At 40.2% G+C, this 22,034-nt stretch overlaps 2 protein-coding genes across 6 annotated transcripts; one reads left to right on the top strand and one right to left on the bottom strand.

Moving 5' to 3' along the window:
• Positions 1-292: 292 nt before the first annotated feature.
• On the top strand, positions 293-6,329 carry LOC116849658. 5 transcript variants are annotated; one of them, XM_032827022.1, is made up of 6 exons: positions 293-643; positions 1,602-2,096; positions 2,526-2,767; positions 3,400-3,985; positions 4,487-4,709; positions 5,118-6,329. In XM_032827022.1, the coding sequence occupies exons 1-6, from the start codon at positions 308-310 to the stop codon at positions 5,285-5,287; spliced, it is 2,052 nt and encodes a 683-aa protein (XP_032682913.1). In that variant the 5' UTR covers positions 293-307; the 3' UTR covers positions 5,288-6,329. The 5 variants fall into 5 exon arrangements, with proteins under 5 accessions (XP_032682913.1, XP_032682915.1, XP_032682912.1 ...); XM_032827024.1 differs by having other exon boundaries at positions 2,526-2,770; positions 4,492-4,709; XM_032827021.1 differs by having other exon boundaries at positions 2,526-2,770.
• LOC116849670 lies at positions 6,063-21,933 on the bottom strand. Its single transcript, XM_032827041.1, has 3 exons — positions 18,521-21,933; positions 10,239-12,383; positions 6,063-8,854 (listed from the first exon to the last, which is right to left on the bottom strand). Exons 1-3 carry the CDS (start codon positions 21,460-21,462, stop codon positions 7,747-7,749), a joined length of 6,195 nt encoding a protein of 2,064 aa, XP_032682932.1. The 5' UTR covers positions 21,463-21,933; the 3' UTR covers positions 6,063-7,746.
• Positions 21,934-22,034: the final 101 nt, after the last annotated feature.

Raw genomic sequence — 22,034 nt, 5'->3', positions numbered from 1 at the left:
GATCGCGGCACCGGCGACTGACCTCGCCTCCCATTGTGTCCATTGTGTTCCAAGAACGATCGTTATCCAGGGAGAAAGAGAAAGACTTCGTGTGGTACCTTGCTGTAGGATACCATGTTACCGGAGCGAGAGAAAGAGAGAGATCGCGTTCGTACGCGATGGAGAAAGAGACGCGTGTATTCGCGAGCGAGCGGGATGGCTCCGTGGGGAGAGTAGGAGAGACAATGTGGCGCCCGTTCTCCAGGTGACCAAGAAGAACGGAGGGAAGAACGGACTAGCGCGGGCAAGGATCGGAGGAAGATGCAAAATGGACCAAGTACCGACGAAGTGGGGATCTGGATTAAAAGCAAACGAGGGCAACGTCTCGGCAACAGAGCTATCTCGGACCTTGAGGAGTCGAGGCCGGCCGTGGCATTTCCGTTCTATCCGCATTCATACGCAGCACGTTGGCTCTGTGTTGTTGTTGTTGTTGTTGTTATTATTTTTGTCATCGACATCATCGTCATCGACAGTCGCACATTACGAGCAGTTCCTGTATCGGGTCGCGCGTCTTTCTCTCTTCCCTGGAGGCGACAAGCCGCGCACGGGCCTCGTTGTTCATGTAATTAAAGGCGCCACGACTCGAACGACTGATATTGACACGGTCAGTGCGACAGGCGCGTTGTGCGGATTATCGTCGTCCTCCTTCGACGCTTATCGCGACACACTCATCACGAGAGTAGGACGACTCGCAGAGTCGTTACAAGACGATTGTGCGTAATTGCGGAGTGGGACACTTTGAGGTGGCGGATGACAGTGGTCTCGGGGAAATTGCGAATCCACACAAAGGTCTATTTTTCAATAGTAGTTTAAACTTCAATTTATGTTTAGATTCTGTTTTAACTATGTATTTAAACAAAGTTTAAACACAAATTTAAATTTAAACTACACGGAAAACACGTTTGGTTGGATTAATCACATTTCTGGTGAGGCATGAACGAATCAGAAAATTCCCCGGCTGAAGTTACCAGAATTCAACTTAAGTTAGCCAGAAATCTCGTTAACTTGAAATTCTAGTAATTTCCACCGGAATTTCTGATATGTTCATATTTTGTTAGAAATTTGGTTAAACCAACAAATTTCTTTTTTCTATGTACTATTGAAAAATCAGACCTAAACCTTTTCTCTCCCCTATAAACCTGCTCAACGAAATTGCGTTCGTGATTTTATTTATTCATTGTCGTCTTCAGCTTCGCGCACATCTGATTTTTGTGCAATGTCCTTCTTAGTATAACCATTTTTATACGCGGAAAAAACGTTTAGTTGGATTAACTAAATTTCTCGTAAAATATGAACAAACCAGAAAATTTCGATTGAAGTTACCAAAATTCTGTTTAATCAGAATTTTTGTTAATTTGAACAAAATTCTGGCAGCTTTAACCAAAAGTTTGTTAATATTTTTTACCAAAAATTTGATTAATCAAATCAAACTTTTTTTCCGTATAACAATTATAGAATTATACCATTTGCCGGTAACTTTAGCGACAATCTGCAGGAACGAAAGAAAATGCCGGGATAAAAATTCGAGATTGACGTACGAAATAAGGCTTTTCGTGTTTCAGATGACGCCAAGAGGAGCGGTCTACCTGCTCCTTACGATCTTGATGTTGGAAGGGTCGCAGTGCAGCACCAGATACTTCATGCAAGTACGGACAAACGCGTCCGAGATGTTCAAAACAAAAGCTGACAATCTGAGGATCCTCCAGGATCCCATAGCGATCACGCCAAATCCATTGTACGATAACATGCAGAGCGAGCATCAGAATGAGGACGAGAGGATGATGAAGGGTATTTCGAGCGACCAATATCATCGGAGGAATTCCTTCGTCGAGACCTCGACTTTTAATCCTGACGTACTCAACAAGTTCCTTGAGGACTACGCGAACAAGATTAGAAGTACTACGGAAAAAGACTTCAAATATCCTTACAGAATCCCGAAACCAACCACGGAATCGCTCGTCTTAGAGGTGGACGATGAGACTACCGAGGCTACCACCAATCATGAACAAGACGAGAAACTCGATCAGAGTACAAACGATACTTCGATCGAGGACGCGGTAAGGAACATACTTTTTGGGTAAAATGATAATAAATAATTATATTGGTAGATAATAATGAATATATCAAAGTGAGCGCGCTGAGTATTAGTTCACAGATGTATCAAATATCGATAACAAGTGACGAAAAGAAGTATTTTATATGTTATAGGTTTTTATATGTGTATTTTATATGTTTATAACTTTGTAAAAAGGAGCATAAATCATATCTCATTTGTGCTTAAAAAAATCGCTTAACACACCTGTGAACTAATGTGTCGTTATTTAAAGTGTAAATAGGAGAACCTAAAATGTTAATGTGCGTAGATTGATCATTGACTAAGACAGAAACATTCAGTGCGCTTCAAAATATTTATTATATGATCTGTTGTTACGTAATGAAGAGCGTGGTTGATGATCTCTCGTCATCTCTTATTCCCGTCAATCTAGTTGACCGAGCTGAACGACACGTTGAAGAGAAACAAGTATTATGGTACAAACACTTACGAAGACAGGAACGGCTGGGTGACGTTGGAGGCAATTCCGTGGTCTAAGAGCAAAATTTCCAAATGGCAGGCTAATCCCAGCACGCAGCGACCTTGGCCGGAGATAAAGCCAGCGTGGGATAAACCGAGCATGAAACCATGGGCCAGCGACTACTCCATCAGACCCACTTATGAAAACAACAAACCGTGGTGAGTACCGGCAACCGCCAATTTTCCTTTCACTATACGAGGCTGTGGACAATTCCGAAACAGACTTTGCGCTTATTACAACGAGACAAGACGCTTGCTATTTTATGTTTAAATTGAAACTTTTTTTTCGTGACTAAGTTTGCAATATGGCACTCGGCAATATATTTACAGTATTTAACAGAAAAAGAAAAAAATAGTTTAGGCAATATAGTTGTTCGCTTATTACCTTTTGTTTTGATTTTCTCCTCGAGTAGGAAAATCGAAATATACAAAAAAAAGAGGAAATATAATTAATTTTCTTATTTGTTCAAAATGAAAATTTCTTCAAAGATCAGTCGATATCTTTGATGAGAACTTTAAGACTTTAAATCAATCTTATTAAATCTTTATAAGTTTTATACCTTATACTTTGTGTAACAAAAACTAATATAGTATAAAATAAGAGATTAGATTTTAAAAGTATAACACAGTTACTTATCTTGATGGACCTTAATACTTTATATCTTTGCGACGACCTTATTTGAATTAGAGACTTATTAGCGCATTGAGAACTAAAAACTTTGAATTAAAATTTTTCTTTACGAAAACTCGGTCTTGGGAAAATGCAAGAGCGCTTGATCGAATCCCAGGTACGACAAGCCGAAACCCAACTGGTCCGACAACAATGAGAAGCCATGGCAAAAGCCGGTCTCACGTCCTCCTTATCACCCAGATGACGCGTCGTCATCTACCCAAGCGCAGAAGTGGCCACCAGAAAACAGGCCGTGGAACAAGCATGATCCTCATCGCCCGAGCGACATCATCACTGACGACAGACCGGCAAATTTTCCTAGCACTTGGTCGAGACCGCAAACCTCCAAACCATCGTACCAATTCGCCGACAAGTTTTCGGAGAAGGTCCAATCAGAGAATAACAACGATTGGCCGTCCAGATTCGATCAAGATCGACTACGACCCACTCTGATCACTGAGCGACCAAACTTCTCGCACTATCAGTACGTAAACAATCATCCACCGAGTCATCCGGCTAGCGGCGACGGCCAATGGGTCCTCTTATCAACAAACAGGGGATACGCCAAGTCGAGACAAAGGTCGATCAAGATCGATACAATAAGTCCGGAGATGTTCAAAAAGATCAACACGACAATGAGTCACCGCAACAGGGACAAAGAGGAATCGGATTCCGCAATACCCGTGATGACTTCGAAACGCCAGGTTAGGCTAAATGATCAAAGAGACTTGATTCTCTGTCATTATCTCTCCAAAGATATGATTTAAGTGCTTTAAATTTAAATATATTGTCAAATATATTGTCTATATCTCGTTGTGTGCCACAATTTCTCATGATTAATTCATTAAAGATCATCATTATTTTACAAAACTTTTTAATTAAATGATCAACTTACTTATTAGAAATCTTACATTAGTGTGTTACAACTATTTTTATTGAACACATAAATATAATTAAGAATTATATACTGAAAATATATATGTATAATTACACATTAATCAAGTGATATTATTCAAGCAAAAAGGAGAGCCCAGAACTGGGACCGGTTGTTAATAGATTAATTAAATGTAAAAAATAATCGCATTTGATGTTCAATCGAAAATCTCCGTTTTCACAATCAAAAACATTTTCTCCGTTCTTGTGAACTGGAGGCGATTCTTCAAGATCATCATTGACGGCCGCTTTATGGAAAATCGTTTACCTAGGTCAGATTGACGGTGTTGCCGTCGATCAACGGTACAAACACTACAACGTCTCACGGGGGCTTGTTGGAAGTCGAGAAGTCGTTCAAGAGCGTCGAGCAGAGCCGCAAGGAGTACGAGATGCAGAAACTGACGACCGAGGCAAATACCTTGAAGAAAAGACCGATCAGAAACACGCTGAGCGGCCAATCGTCGAGCTCAGCCGTCCTGGCAGCCGTTGGAGCAGGTACATGACTGTAACAAATCAACTACAAGTATCAAATATATAGACTAGGGTAAGACACTCCCTTACCCACAAAACACAACATCTAAAATCGAGATATAAGACGTCTTCTACGTTGTGTGGGTTAGTCATTGACACTTCAGTCAAACCTGGTTTTTCCTGCGATCAACCGCTGTTGTTCACAGTTTTAGTTATGAACTTCTCTTTTGGAATCATGGAGTGCAGGCAAGAAATTTAACTGCAATGCTGGTCGTAAGAAAAACCAGGTTTTCTTTCTAGAGCATCTATGATTAAGGGGTTGTCAATAATTGGTTGTTTTACCTTAGGCGACTTTTTATTCAAGTTAAGTAACTCTGATACTAATACTGAAATAAAAACCATTGCAAAATTATTATACCTCCATGACGACAGGCATGTTACCGGCGACGATGGCGATGATGATACCGATGATGCTGGGCCGTCGAAAGAGAGACGTCGCGCTAACGGAGCGTAGTTTGAGGAAGTCCAACGACCTCGAAGTGGATCTACATAAGCTCGCAACTGAGTATAACGCCCAACAGAGGAGACCAATGAGACTGTAGGTTGAAATTAAGATAACAAAATTTCCGTTCCGAGTCTAACCACGCGTTAGTGACGATTCGAGAGATGAGGAGCGAGACGCGACTATGCCGTAAGCGAATGATACTGAAACATTTAGATCTAGAACGTTGGGAATTCAGGATATCGATCACGTATCTCTTTCCTTAACGTGAACTCGTGAAAAGTGAAAAGTTTTATCGGCAGCTTTCATTCATTCAATTCGCGCGTCAATGAATCCTTTCATCAAACCTAACCTCAATCTCATTGATTAAGTTTGCCAATGAAACTTTTCACTTTTCACGAGTTTACAGCAGGGAAAAGGATACATGATCAATAGATTAGAAATAACAATGTTACTGAACAGTTCGCCCAGAAATTGAATAATTTTAGTGGAATTGGGACCTCTCGTCTGCTTTGCACGAGAATTTCAATTCCAAATGTACATTTGAAGTAAAACGTTCTAGAAACCTACCCCTCGCGAGCTGTTTTCTCGAGACACGCGTCACGGTAGTCAGTTGGATTATAGATATACCATTACTGAATATGTTATTGAATAATCGATGTATTGCCGTCCGTATATATGAGGGCAACTAAATACGATCGATTGAGAAAGAACCGCCACTTGTTGCTGTTCCGGTGGCGACTGAAGATAGAAAAGTGAAATTAGAATGAAGCGAAATATGTATAACCCCTGCGGATTTTTCAAGGACGCCGATAGGCCATTCGACAACATCCTCTGTGCGATGCGACCGCGCTCACGCGGGAGAGAAACAAGCGTTTGCAATCTCCAATTATATTTATTTACATAACGCATATCAGGGTATTACATAGTTGCATACTTATTTATTTATTTATTTATTCGTTCGTTCGTTCAGCTATTTATTTATTTATAATATACATTACAGCTATAAGTTTTGCCCAATAATCGACTCTTCCATACGTCTTCGCTCGTCCTCCAGCGAGAGGGTGAGAGCAGCACACATACCAAAACAATTATAGAGAGACATTAAGCGACTTGCAATAAAGATCTAATCGATCCTCGAAGAGAGCAAAGAGAGAGAGAAAGAAAGAGAGAAAGAGAAATCTTCCGAAACCCCTCCACCAATCCAGCGCTACCTTGCTCGTTTCGCCGTTGAACAAATTAATCCCGGAATGCATCTTATCGTGCGCTCTGCGACACCTTGCGCGTAGCAAGATACATTCCGTGTGCATGCGCGCGAGGATCCGAAGACCGACGTTAAAGCTCATCACGTTTTATCGAACGTTTATCGCAAGAGAATGTCGTCTTCGTCGTCGTTGTCGTCGATCATCGATCCCCCGCGCGTCTAACATCAAAGATCCTGGAGAAGAAGAAGAAAAAGAAGAAGAAGGAGAAGACGAAGAAGTCCATATCGCGTATTCCATACCTCGAAGAGGAAGACGTGACGTTACGTTCACCGGAGTAACAGTATTTCGTGTTCCTCTTCATCGTTTTAGCTTTCTAAGTGAAAGGACGCGGCGTCGTTTATCGCGGCGACGCGGACAAAAATGATCGCCCGTGAAATTACGTCTCGATCGGATCGACCGTGAAGTCGGCGGTCGCTTCTTCATGTCCGACTACCGTTACGAGACAGTTGCATTATGCCTCCTCTTCGAGTCCACGGTTGTCTAATAACTCGATTGTCCGCCATTACCCGCCCCGGAACGCAAAGTATTGATCACGTAACTTCTTTCTAAGGACGGAAAAGTGAAAAGTTTTACGTGATTTTAGCGATCATGTGTCTTGTCGAACAATAGAAATGTAAAACTTTTTACGTTCACCCTCCTAGAGAAAAATTACATGATCACTGATCAGTACAGTGATCATGTAACTTTTTCCTAAGAGCGGGAAAGTGAAAAGTTCCACATGAACTCAATAACTTTAGTGATCATGTGTCGAATAATGGAAACGTCCAACTTTTCACATTCGTACTCCTAGGGAAAAATTATATAACCACAGCTCAAAATAGTAATTATGTAACTTTTTCCTAAGAGCAAAAAAGTGAGAAATTTCATGAATAAACTCGAATATTTCCGTAATCATGTGTCTTTCTGAATAATAGAAATGTGAAATTGTTTCCTTTGCATTCCTAGGGAAACGTTACGTGATGGCCGCCTTTAGTTGATCATGTATTTTTTCACTAGCGTGAACTCGTGAAAACTAAAAGTTTCTCCTTTCTATTGTAAAAAGATACATGACCGCTAAATTGGTCCAGTTCACGTGTGAAACTTTTCACTTTTTACTTTCGTTTCTCTTTTTAGAAAAAAATTACATGATCGCTATTCCGAGAAGCGAACGCACTAAGTCAACCACTATGACTAGCGCGCACGTATCAAGGCGCATTGTCGCGCGACAGAATTTCAATCGTCACGAGGAGTTACCGCCGCTCCTCAAGTTTTCGCGATACATTCCACTCGCTCGTTCGCTCTCTTTTACGGTTTTTCATTCTTCGCCGTTGATCCTTTTCTGCACGTGGCCCAGATACCGAGCAAAACCCTCACTGGCGTGTTTAAGAATCGTCAAGCCCAGCCTAAACTTGATCTCAGCCACCTTCTTCACAAAATTGAAGAGGCTGAAGCCCTCCGTGGGCTTCTGCGTGGTCGAGCTCTCGAACCACTCGATAGTCGTCGTCTCGGCGTTCTTGGAACTCGACGACGTCGTATTCACAGTGTGCGTCTCCTCCGTGGTGTCCTTATTCGTATCGTCGTTCGTTTCCTCGACAGTTTTCGAGGTCGATTCCACGCTTTCGGGAACCCTCGTCGTGCCTTCTGCGTTTTCCAAGTTTTGAGCGAGGGTGGTGAAAGTCCTCATGGTGGATTCCTTCGCGCGCATATTAACCTCTTCCTGCCGTTTCCTCTTCTGCGCCTCCAAGTCCTCGACCTCGTTATTGTTCTCGCTGCTGTTTCGAGTTTTTTGATCGTCCCCGCCCGGTAGCGCCAAGTCGATAATGTCCAAGATCTCGTTGCTCAAGTCCTCTTCTTTTTCTTCCTCCTCTAGTTCATGCTTCGACGGTATCACCTGTATTACCGACTCTCTCTTCGACCGCGAAAGGCGGCCATCTCCGTCGATAGACGCGGCTCGTTTCACCTTGAGAGACCGCGGTCCATGCTCAACAGCTACTGCAGTTGGCGTGATCTCGATTTCTTCGTATCCGTCGTCCGTCCTAACGGTCGACGCTTCAGAGAGGTGAGCGGAACCGTAACCGTGCACATTGCCTGAACCTGGTGGGAAGTTGAAGCTCTGAGCAATGTCACGCTCAAATTGCGTCTGTCCGCCTTCAGTCGACTCATAGCCGTTTCCTTTCTTGCTGACTATAGGTAGAACGGCGGCTTTCACGTCGAATGGATACTCCTTAGGTACGTTACCGACCACGAATTGCCGATTCGCTGATCCCGGCACTTCGGCAAGTCTTTCTACGTGCTTGCGATCATAATAAACCGGCGTAGTTTGTATCTCGGAGTACCTGTTGTAGTCTGTGTTACGATATTTCACTGCAGATTGAGTGTTCTCCGCAGGTCTGTAGAGTGGAGACGTGGATACAGACGGGTATCTGGAATTAGAGTTGTACGAATGTAATTATTTGACTTATATTCGCCCTAATTTGTGTATCTATCATAACACCGCATCTTTTCTCATACTACACCCGAAGTATCCCACCTTTGTTAGAAATTTAACGAAAAGAAAAATGCTCTTTGACGCATAAGAAGAAAAGACCAATAAAAGCCAAACAAGATCTCAATTACGAGATCTATTCAATGCGAAAAAAAATAAAGAATGACGCACCAAACGGACTCTTACAAAAGTTGCTTTCAATCGTCACTCTGATCCCTTTTAGTGGAGAAAAACAAAAATAACACACATATGTTATATTATATATATGTAATATTACAACTCACAGTAAACATTGTTTAACAGTAATATTACATCAATATTATAATTCTCAACTTAATAATATAAATACAATGTAACATTTGTTATACGTAACAATTATATTGTTGAGTGGGAATTTATTGAGTTATAACATTGATGTAATGTTACTGTTAGTTAATGTTTGTTTTCAGCTGGGAAAAGGAGTAGAATATTTTTGGATTAAACGTACCACCCTAGAATACAAAAAGCAGAACACCGTAAACTTCACAATCGACACAAAAATGAGATTTAGGGTTAGAGCCTTGCTCAAATCAAGGCTCAATACCTAATCTGGCCCGATCATTATAAAATTGGTCTGTATCCACTTTAATAAAATGAGACTCTGCTTCTTGTCTTGACAAAAAGCTAATCCAGACTAAGCTCAGATTTGACTTTACCAAAGCAGATATAGATCAGACCAGATTATATTCGATAATGAATGAATATTGGACCTTTATTTGCAGGGTTTGATATGTCTCTTAGAATTCCTGCATTCCACACAAGTGGCATGTATATAGTCTAAAAAATTTATTGTAACACTATTTCTGTTTTTTCCATTCAAAAAGTTCGGAATGACGATCGAAACGTTTAAGCAATTCTTACAGAAATCCATTTGGTGTTTCATTTTTAATTTTATTTTTTTTCATGATTGAGTAAGTTTCGTAACTGAGATCTTGCATTGGCTCTTATTGATTTTTTTCTTCTCGTTCATTATGAAAACAATAAAATCCATTCGATTCTATCATAACCAAAACTTTAAGTTTCTAAATAACCCTACTCGATACGAAAGAGAACTAATATTTTCCCTACTCAATACTCAAGAACTAATTATAAACATCCCAGTGACTTCAATGAACGAACGGATTGATAGCGGCTTTAGTTATGATAGAGAACATAAACTTTTAAAATACGTCTTAAAAAATTTCAAAGAACGTCTTATTTTCTTTTTAGACGCGTTTTTACGTCTTTAAGTTGTCTTTAAAGAAGTTTATGTTGTATCTGAGGATATCTTTACAGAACTCTACCTGGAGTCAACTCTCTTCGTCGTCTGAGCGTCGTACGCGCCATCGTAATGCTGATAATGATAGTAGTTGTTTCCTTGGTCCTTTATTCCTGGATATTTGCCCTCGTGATTCGTCATTCCCTGAAACACCTTGGAGAGCACTTCCTCTTCGCTCTGGCCATAGTTACCGTCATAATCCTCCAAATTGTACTTGTAGTTCGGCTCCACCTCGTAGTTCCTGCGAGAGATAGTGCCCCCGAAGGGATATAAGAAGTACGAGGCTAGACCGAGACCAAGACCCACCAACGACATCACGCCGAAGCTCGGCATCACTTCGCGACTGAGGAAGTTATAGATCTGCGTGCTGATCGCCTTCTGCGGCTGTTTCTTTTTTGTCTTCGTCGTATTCGTTGCAATCTTCGTCTCAGGCGCGATCTTCGATTCCTGAACTGCGTTGTCTATGACAGTGGAGTCAGTGACACTCTCGCTAGTCTCTATTAAAGTAGACATTATGCTCGCTACCGTCGAACTTGGCGCCACCGAAGTACTGGACGGTTTGCGTCTACGACCTTTGTTCTTCTTCCTCTTCGAATTGTGTCTCGGTCGTTTCGTCGTGGTCGCCGCTGCGGTTGATGAAGGCGTCGTCGCCGTTGTTGCTGATGTCGTTGTCGTCGTGGCTACTTCCGTTTGCGTCTGCACGTTGATCTTCGTTAGCTCGGGATTAAAGTCGAATTTTAAGTCTATCCTGGAATTCGCAAGATCATCTGTATCCTTCTCCATGATCTTGTCCAACTTGTCCTTGTTTACCTTCTCGATCTTCAAGATCGGAGCGTTCACCTTGATCGGTTCGACCTCGATCTGCGTGGTCTCATCAGCAGGCTTCTTCAGCTGCACCTTTAATACGTTGTTGACCTTCGTGCCGATCGGCTTCGACCTCACCGGCACTTCCACGAGATCCGCACCTGACAGATTCGACTTGGACGTGGTAGTAGCACTCAAGGTGGTTGCAGTGGGTGCTGGCAGCAAAGTGGTCGGTATCTTCTGCGTGTCCATGAGTACTGAGGCTTTTATCTTGGTGACGAACATTGGCCTCTCGGTATTCTCTGGCCTGTTCTTTGGGCTCGTAATTATTTGAACAGGCTTGAACGTCACCTTCTCGATTTTGCCGGTCGACGCGGTCTCGTTCTTTATCGTTTCAGGTTTCACCGTGGTTCTCTTCGTCGGGTTAGGCTTCGGTCTACTTTGCTGACTCGGTCTCGACGGTTTCGTCGTTACCGACGTTGGCTTTGGATGCAAAGTCGTCCTCGACGTGACCTTTGGCTTAGGGGTAGTCCGTGGACTTTGATTTTTCTTCGTTGTGGGTGCAAGTGTCGTGGAAGTTACTCCGTCGTTTGTTGTAGCACTTGCTGTCGTAGTACGTACCATTTTCAAGGTCGTACTCGAGGAAGTTTCTGCTTTCTCCAGACTCTGAGTGATCTTCTCCGGCCTCAAAGTAGTTGTGCTCTTCTTCAACGTGGTTGATGTTGGCTTCTTTGTACTGACAGTTATTTTCTCCGTGGTTATAATAGATGTCAGCTGCGGCGTGGTCTTCTCTGTAATCTTTTCAAGTTGCGGGATCGTCTCCACCCTCTCTATCGACGAGCTCGGTCTTACCGTCAGTCGCACTTCCGTCTGAAAAGGTTGCTTTGTCTTTTTCTCAACCTCCATGACGCTCTTCATGGTCGTAGACGGTGGATTCAGCAGAATCCAAGTGGAGATGCCGCCGGTGGTGGTAGGATGATTCTTATAAGCTGTTATCAGCCTTGTGGTGCTCATCTCTCGTTCCAACTCCTCCTCTGTTATGGCCATCGCGTGACCGGGATGACTGTTTTCGAATTTATTTTCGAAGTAACTAAACTTCGAATTAATCGGTCTGCCAAAACTTACGCCCATGGATTCCAAGTTACTGATCTCTGAGTTGATCTCCTTTATCAACGACACGTCACTCTTCTCTGAGGTCTTCTGCGTCGTCCCGGTGCCATGTTCGGCCTTTATGAGCTCTTGACTGCTAGTCTTTACTATGTCCTCCGGGCTCGTGACGTTAAGTAATTGGGTGGCGACCGTTCTCAAAGATTGGTCCATGTATTGCAAATCCTTCAAATCACGCTTGGTGTTGTTCAATTGCCCGCTGAAAACAAATTCTGTTGTCAAATTTCGTCAGAAGTGAATCAAACGTGGTTCCATTAAACAATTTTTTTATTTGAATTAGTATAGTTATTAACGAGATAAAATCACAGTGGGATCACGCTGCATCTGACAAGATGGGCCACGAAGTGTGAGTCACCGATTTTGATAGGCTTTGGCACAGACCTTCTTCATCGAAAATAAATAGACACATATCTCGCCGTTTGTCTAGGTACCCACCTGTTTTCGAAAAAATCTAGATCAAATGTCATGGCATCGGATTCATTGCGGATTAGGGGATATCTATAGAGTTTCACAAACCGATTAATTTTCACTAATATATTTGGGGCTCGCAAGTCTATATTTTTCGAATTATTAAAGATTATATATGCATCCTTAATAGCATAAATATCCAGGAGACATCCAGAATATATCCTAAGAACGTCCTGGAAACGTTTCTACGTCCTCAGGACATCTGTGGGGCGTCCCCAAGAGATTTTGTGCTGTATGGGATAAATAACTGTGACTTCGTTAAAATATCGGACTCATGTTCCGTGGACCCATGTTCGATTCTTCGTGCTGTTTTTTTTTTTTTTTTTAATATTTTCATAATATAAAATATATTATTCGCTGTAAAATAAATAACAATAATTTAATTCGCTAGAAATAAATAATAAAATTGTTTTTGAAGATCTATAGAGATACTTTCTGGTCCGAAAAGGATCCGACGCCATGATATTTGACCTCGATTTTCGAAAACGGGGAGTATCTAGACAAACGATGAGATATGTATCTATTTATTTTCGATGAAGAAGGTCTAAGCCATCAAATTCGGTGACCTACACTTCGTGGCCTTCCTTTATGAGATAAATTTATTTCATCTTACGTATCGCAGTTTGTGATTAAAATAATACAGCCTAATTTGGTTGCGTTTAATTATCGCTTATATTAATCAAGAGATTGGAATATTTAATACTCCAAATCTTCAATAAAGAAATACTTTAATAAAAAAAATTAGCATATTATATTTTACAAAATAAATTCACGAAAATCAAGATAGTTTATGTTTCGAAGTTTGATTTAACTCATAAACTAAAGTTCTTTAAGTAAAGAACTTTATGTTTTATGTGATCATGTTAACTTATCTTGTTCTAATAATAATCATGAAATATCATTAAAAGATTTCTAATAAACAATATATATTTGGTAATTATCGACTATAACGGAGCACCCTGCAATGACCTCCACCTTGATATATATATTATCAAGGACACTGTTCTGAGTAACAATCAAAAGATTTTAGCCGATGCTCATTGTTTTTTTAAAAAGTTATTGATAAAAGAAGTTTGAAAAATATATTACAGTTTTTTGATACTGTGTACCGTTAACGAGCAATATCGAATAATAACTGCAATATCAAACAACTAGCGGGGGGCTGCGCCCTCGCACCCCCTAAAAACTAACCTAACCCAACCTATCACACGTCACATTAACACAAAAGTTGAACACTTTAATAAACAATGACTGACGCTTAATGTGACGATAGGTTAGGTTAGTTGTTAGGCGGGGTGCGGGGGGCGCAGCCCCCCGCTAGTCGTTCGAGATTGTAGTACTTACTAAAAAAAAGATATTATAAATTATGTATGTGTAGTAGGCATCTTCTTAATTTACAAATTCAAAGGTTTTGTATATAGGATGGTGAAAAATTACATTCATTTTATGAAGTTTTACAAAATTATAACAATTTTTACAAATGATCATTTTACAAGATTTTCCTTAAGACTTTTAGCCTCGCCGCGAAACTTTTATTGATAACATCAGAAAGAAAAAATTCTTGCAAAGTACGTCAAAATAAAAAGATATATCCAAAAAATAACACTTGCATTCAATTAAACATACTTTGCAATACTCCGAACATTTTCTTTTTACTCTAACAAGCAATAACCGTAAAATTAACGTGACATGCAATCTTTCTTTTTAACCTACATTTTCTCATTATTTTGTCACATTAATTTTATAGTTATTTATTGATTGTTAAAGCAAAGGGAAAGTATTCGGAGTTTTTTTAAAGTATGCTTAATCGATTTTAAATGTAATTTTTGATGTATTTTTTCTTTTATTTGGACGTATAAGAAAGAGAGAGAGAGAGAAATTTCGATATTTATTTCTTCACTTCTGATGTCAGATCAAAATGGCGACGAGGGACCAGAAGCCTTAATGAATAACCAATTTTTCACTTGTTCCAAGATTATTCACAATCATTATTATCAAATTATTTATTAAAAATGAAGCAATTAGAAAAAATCGATAATTTTTTTACTTCATAGCTCCATAAGTCAATAACGGTAGATCTTGGATTACATATTTATACGAACTTCTCGCTTCTTTTTTATAATTTATCACTTTCCAAGAGAGAGTTAGTGACGTCGACTATTGAATATTTTATATATGTGTATATTAATAGATTCTAACCTTAAAATATCAAATTAACTAATACACTAATATAAATAAAAATAAAAATATATCATATTTTGACTATCGAAAATATGTCTGCACCTTTTTCGAAACAGAGCAGCAATAATAAAATATTTGTCAATGACCTCGGGCTGCACACCAACTAGCTCTGGGCATGCTGGCCAGGAGATACTGTATGTTCACATTTATGTTATTATAGAAAAAAAGTATAAACTCGCAGAATCATACTTAACATAAAAACATAGAGAGAAATTATCTCTAATATCTTTATATAGTCAATCTATTTACAACAATTCATTGTTTGAAAGCTTCTAACAAGAAATCCTGAAAAGTATAATATCTCATTTTCTTGGTATAATTGCTCCCGTTTCCCATATTTTCTGTACAATTAGTAGGTCATTTGTACGGTAATTTATGTAGAATATGATTAAATTAAAAATACAATGTGAAAATTGCGAGGTGCAATAAGGAAATAATACAGTTTAAAATTAATTATTATGACACAAATAAATTTTTATATCTGTATAATATTTTAGAGCAATTTAAAAATAAGGATACTTTATAAAAAATAAGGATAATTTATTAAAGTCTAATTCTAGTTAGATTTTGTAAAGAGAAATATATATATATATATATATACATACGTACGTATATACATATATACGTATGTAAATATATACACATACAAAATGCATATAAATGCATATAAATGAGATGTATAATTTATAATTCGATAACCGTTAATTACGTAATATTATCTTACTTGATAGTACAACAATATATAATATTGTTGTTATATTTATTAAAAATATATATTAAACAATAAATTTGTGTCCGGACGCTTTTAATAACTTTATAATTCTCCTCACTCCAAAAGTTCTAAGGTTTCATATGTACTTAAAAAAAAAGTTAATATAGCAAAAATACTTGAGATTTGATAACGACAAAAATCATTAATTATTGTTTGAAAATAACTAGAGTAAATCGATCTTGGACACGAGTGATCCTCTTATTCACTTAATATATATATATTATACTACTTTTATATTGTGGTACGTGGAAGTTTTGTTTTCCTCTTTATATATAGTGTATATTTCAATAATCTTTCAAGTTATTTTAATATATTTAACTGTGGTATTTGGATGTGGTATTTTTATATTTTGATGAAACTATTAAACTAAGCAAACACGGGAACACAGGATGCATGTTTCTCTTTTGATTTCTTGTGTTTCTTACTTTTTTACTTACTTTTGTATAATGGGTAAAAATGTCATTTAAAGTTATTTGATCATATTTTCTTACATAAAAATATATCATTTTGTCAAGTTAAAACAATTTGACTCTTTCAAGATATCATATTTTGTTCATTAATTATTACGGCTTTAAATATAAATCCCACCAAATCTGTTTGTTTTTTTTCTAAGAAATATTACAAAATTTATGATTTTTAAAACAAAGTAGCTTTTACGTAGCTTCTGTCTTGTTCGAAAAACAATTATAAATCATATAGAACTTAATTTTTTTAATGATCTCATAATTTATTAGCTGAGGCTTGAAAAAGCTATTTGAAATTTTGCACAATTTTTCAATAATTTTAAGTTAACAAACAAATGCGTCGGACAAGTATGATCCTCCTATTTACTGTTACAAAATCGAAATTATTTACTTATTGCAACAGTTCATAATATCTATAGAAAATTTCTTTTTTTCAAAAATGCAGCAGAATTAGGATGGGAATAGATAGGATAAAATGACAGGATAAAATTGATACGGGAAAAAGTAGGTACATATATATTTTACATAACGTACAAAGGCATAAAGAATCATATAGGCCATAAGAAGATATCAGTCATTGTGTTTCGAATGCTTTATTAGTATTACATATTCATTGGCACAAGTACTGCTAATGCCCTGAAATGGTGTAAGCTTCAATTATGTTAAAGTACTGACACAAAACAGGGAACACTCACTAATAATCGTAAAGTTAAATATTGCCATCAGAATTCATATTAGTATGCACATATATGATATAAACGGAACACTGTTCCACGCACTATTCTACGCACGATCGTAATAACGACGGACAATAACAGGGAGATAAGATACTAACGGTAATTGTACTGATTATCGCTCAATTTCTTGTTATTCGCGTTAGTTATGGTTATTCAATAGTTAAACGGTTTAATATTATCCCGCTATGCTACTTTTGGAAAAGGTATAGTTATTGCAAATATCGTACAAAAATATATCATAAATATATACACGGCGAATCATTAGCGATTTTACTTGAATTATATCTATAATATAATACGACGGATGAGTGATATTAATCAGATGTTTATCGTATTAGTGTCGTTATTAATATATTAATATTAATATAATCAATGGTCATATCTTCCAAACATGCTAACAAACTTCATTCGTAAGGTAGTTGTATCATAAAATGAGTTTCGTGAGAATTCAATAAAATTTTGTACTAAATACACGGTGAAATATTATCTAACAGCTCGTGCAATTAAAAAAAAGATTTGACCATTCGAGAGCTTAGATTTTTGCAACTAAGCACTTTTACACTTTACTTTAACATTTTTTATACGAGTTTCTTGAGGCTAGCATACTATTTTTAATTTATGTATTTTCCAAACTATATAATATCTTCCAAACTATATAATATCTTCTAAACTTTAATATCTTCCCAATTACATATGAGATTTTAATGAAAAACTGAAATAAATGTATATGTATATACGATATTACAAATATGAAAAATTATTATTTTTTATTTTTCTGATGAAAGATTTCTTTATGCATCAGTTTATCTGATACATATATACGGATAATAAAAAAATTTATATATATATATATATATTTCGAATATCTTCCCAATTACATATGAGATTTTAATGAAAAACTGTTACAATATTGAAGACTAATATATTTTAGACATTATATAGAAATTTCAGGATTACTGGTCATTTTGATTTCAAAATGCAGCGGGATGAAAAGTCCATATAATTTATAATAATATTCGAAATACATATATATATATATATATATATAAATTTTTTTATTATCCGTATATATGTATCAGATAAACTGATGCATAAAGAAATCTTTCATCAGAAAAATAAAAAATAATAATTTTTTCATATTTGTAATATCGTATATACATATACATTTATTTCAGTTTTACTTCAAATTAACAGTGATAGTTAGATAGTGTAATAAATGTATAGAGAGACGTAATTTTGTTTGATAAATAGTAAATTTATGAGTAGCTCCTTTAATGCGTTAGTGAAAATATGCTATCTAGCCATACAACAACTACCTTGACGAGCAAAAATGCCTGCATAAATCCAATTGCACTTCTTTTAGTTCTACTTAACTTCTCCCTCAGGAAGTTTTATTCTACTGTTTTTCCTTTCCCAGGAAAAAATCATATCTATCTATATAATCCATCTAACTCTAATTTTGTTAGACTAAATGACTCTAACTAGAAGATCATACTCGCTTCATACGAGCTGTGTTATCATGGCTCCCCTATCAATCTACCCGCATATCTATCCAAGACACACGATTTACAATGCTGCTGGAAGTAGCAGTGGACGATGATCTCGAGTTATATACATTGTGCGCGCGCACACGAGAGATCGAGAATCCAGAATTCATCTCCTGCGCTTCCTGCGCTTGCTCTTCCACTCGTTCAAACGATCGTACTTGTGCACGGCCTGCCTAACGAACTCCTCAAGGCTCGGCCTGAACCTGACGGTGACTTTATCGGCGGCACGACCGAAGTCGAAGGCGCTCGGAAAGGCCCACGGGAAGATAAACGCAGCGACGCCGAGCACACCGGCCGCCATCGCGGCGAACGGTGCCGCGGCTAGGCTGAAGAAGCTGTAACCCAACGGATTCAAGAAGGTAAAGTACGTGAAGACCGAGGTCATCGATTGCATCAGGCCGCCAGGCGTCATGTCGAAATCGTCATCGTCGTCGTCGTCGTCATGGTGCGAAGATGATCCCGCAGAACCGTGCGACGCACCACCCGAGCTTGACAAGCTCGGCTTGCCCCCAACACTCGGTCGACTGGGTCGACTGGGGAGACTCGGCAAAGAGGGAAGCTGCAGAGTACCTGACGGTACGAGACCGTTATTCGCTAGACCCATCGCTGTGCCGGGTTCGTTGAGCGACGACGGCAGAGCGACGACGGGCACGTTTCCGGCAGCCGGTGCGTTTCCGGCAGGCGAGCCACTCGCGGAAGCGCCACTAGCAATGTCGCCGACTCCAACAGCTGGCGGCAGGAGCGCGGAACTCGACGCGTCATCGCCGACGCTGGGACCGTCGACGGATGAGCCAACGGCGTCGGCTGCACCGTCAACCACCGGACCTGCGGTCGCTTCCGTATCTTTTAACGGAATGTACGGCGCGGACACGCTGATCTGGGTACCCTGGAACACCTCGACGGTCGACAACTCCGGGGAAATAGGATTGTGACTCGAGATCCCGACGGGATCTTTCTGGGAATCATAGTAGTCGCCTTGCACCACTGGATACGGCGATTGGAACGAGCCAGAAGAGCCGTATGTGTCGGCTGACGCGGTTACGTAACTGTTGGAGGAGTCCTGGTGAGAGAGGTCGTCGGCGACCTCTTCTACGTACTTATTGCTCTCGTCCGTGTCGCTGTAGCTCTGCGTCGCTACAGAAGTCTGTTGTTGAGTCTCGGTCGGCTCTCCGCTCGGCTTGAAGACGTTCGTGTTGAGGACGTGAGAGTTGATGATTATATTCAGGTCGGTGCAACCCTCTTTGCTCTGAATCGTGTTGTTCACGCGGGTGTAAGAATTGATCATGATCGTCGGGCAGTTTGAGTTGTCAGACGGCGACGGGAAGGCATTGGTCTCCTGCTTCGGAGGTGTCTCGTCTTCATCCTTTTGAGAAGTGAACATTATGTGAACGTTGGGCCTTTGGACCATTTCCGAGGGAGTCTCCTCGGAAGAGGAGTCTGAGGAGACCGCCTGGTCGGTTAGGACTGATGCGTCGCTCGATTCAGGTACTTTTAGTTGCGTCACGGTAACATTCGGTTTTTTCAAGCCGTCGTTCAGGATATGCACCACCGTATTCTGCGACACGTGCGTCGTGGGATTGTAAACGATGCTGTTATGCTTCGGTAACGTCAGCTCGGACCAAGAGTTAGAAAGCAAAGTATCGGGCGTGCTCGAAGGAGTTGTCGCATATTGAGGACGAACGACTGAGGTCGATGGACTCGGCCGCCGATTTGGGTAATTATGATAATCTATTCTATCGAAATCTTGACTCGTAACCGCATTCTGAAGCACCACGGTGCCGTAACTGCCATCGTGGACCTCAACATTCAGCGGACGATTCGGCTCGAGGTTCTCATAGATCGATTCGAGCACCGACTCAATCGGTTTGTGAACGCTGTCGTGTTGATTGACGGGAAAGCGCGTGTTGTTCGGCACGATCGGCGGTATCTTCAGCCACTGAATAATCTTCTTCACGCTGGAGTCGAGTACCGGGTCTGTGTGATTGATGTAAGCGCCGTGTGACGACAGAATCGAAGCCGCCGCCTGGTCGGCGTCTGTGTCTTCATTCGTCTCCACCAAAGACGCGGTGTACTTCTCGTAATTGTACAGATCCTCGATATCCTGGAGCGCCCCGTTCGGCCAGTTCTTCGGGTCGTGCGTGGGTATACCGCTATCAAATTCGTCTCTCGTGCTATTCTGATCGCCGACTCTCACGCTCTGACTCGGCACCTTCTGAGCGCCAGCAGAATGATAATTGCTCGTTGCCTGTGTAGTCTGCTCGCCCGAGTCGAGCTTCTTCTTCGCAGATGTCTGCGTCAAGTGGCTGCCCTTCGTCAGTTCTTCCGTTCCAGAGGCGGCAAAACGAATGTCATCGTTCGCCTTTAGTTTTGTCCAATCTCTGGGGTTCAGCGCGACGTCGCTTTTTGATAGTGGATTTTTTACCTGCGACTTGACGACCTGATTGAAGCGCGAATTCGAGATGGCGGGTCGAAGCCTGACGAAATTCCTATTAGACGTTACCACTTTCCTGCGAGACGCGGGTTGACCGTGATCACCGGCTCCTGGTTTTGCTTTCTGGATCAGGGTCGAATACGCCTTGAGCGCCGCTTCGCCTGAATTATTCAGATCGCCGCGTCGAATGTTGGCGACATGGCGAAGAGGGTCAACTACGACTTGCGACTTCAAATTCTCGTAAGAAGCTACGAACGAGTCCACTCCGTCCGTGATTTTATACAGCAAATTGGGATTCTGATAAGTCGTGTGAATCGCAACACCTCTCTGACGATTACCCTGGACATTCATTCTCTCTGTCTGCGAGGGTGAGGAAGAGGAAGAAAAGGAAGAAGAAATATGCGAACCTTGCTCTTCTCTCCGAAACGATACATTACTTCCAACGAGATTCTTTTTTGAAGACGAATTGACTTTAACTGAAGACAACATCTGTCGATTTTCTCCCGCAATGCGGACATCGCGAGAGGTTACACCTGCAAAATTCGTCCCCTTAAAAGCTGACGCGCGACTACCTGAGGGAGCATTTTCCGCGAGCGAATATCTCGCTGGAATCAACATCGACTTGTAACTTAGACTCGAAGTCACGTCGGACTTAGACTTCTCCAATTTGTTGACTCCCACTTTACGAGAGTGACTTCCTCCACCAGAGAAAGAATCAGATTCTAAGTTGGGGCTTTTATTCGACGCTAAGACAGATCTTACCCAATCTATCTTCTCGTCTTGAATTTTCTTAGGATTAACAAGAGGACCGTGAAATGAAGGTCCAGTCTTAACCTCGCTTGAATTTCGAACGATCTCCGAAATCCCGCCTAATGTCCCGTCTGTCCTTAAAACGTCCGAAGGATCGGCTTTAGCTTTAAATTCGGATGACGTCCAGATGTCATCGATCTTGGAACGTCGGGCGCTAAACGACCGTGTCGTCTTGTTTGGCGCGAAACTGCTTGCGCGTGAACCGACTGCGTTATGCGCGCGCGATGAATCAACGCTATCGCGGAAATATGTGATATATGACTTTCTATTTCCGGAAGTCCCTGTATACCTGCTATCGTCTCGAACAATATCGTGCGACTTGTTCGAGGATCGGACGGCTCGCCATCCCGCGTTGCTCGCACCCGTCGCTTCCAATTGCG

The sequence above is a fragment of the Odontomachus brunneus genome, unplaced genomic scaffold (genome assembly GCF_010583005.1).
Source record: "Odontomachus brunneus isolate Ranch 3 - 2012 unplaced genomic scaffold, Obru_v1 Obru_scaffold_123, whole genome shotgun sequence".
Classification (NCBI taxonomy): Eukaryota; Metazoa; Arthropoda; class Insecta; order Hymenoptera; family Formicidae; genus Odontomachus; species Odontomachus brunneus.
Note: the sequence above shows the minus strand (reverse complement) of the source record. Positions and strands in the feature narration are given on the sequence as shown.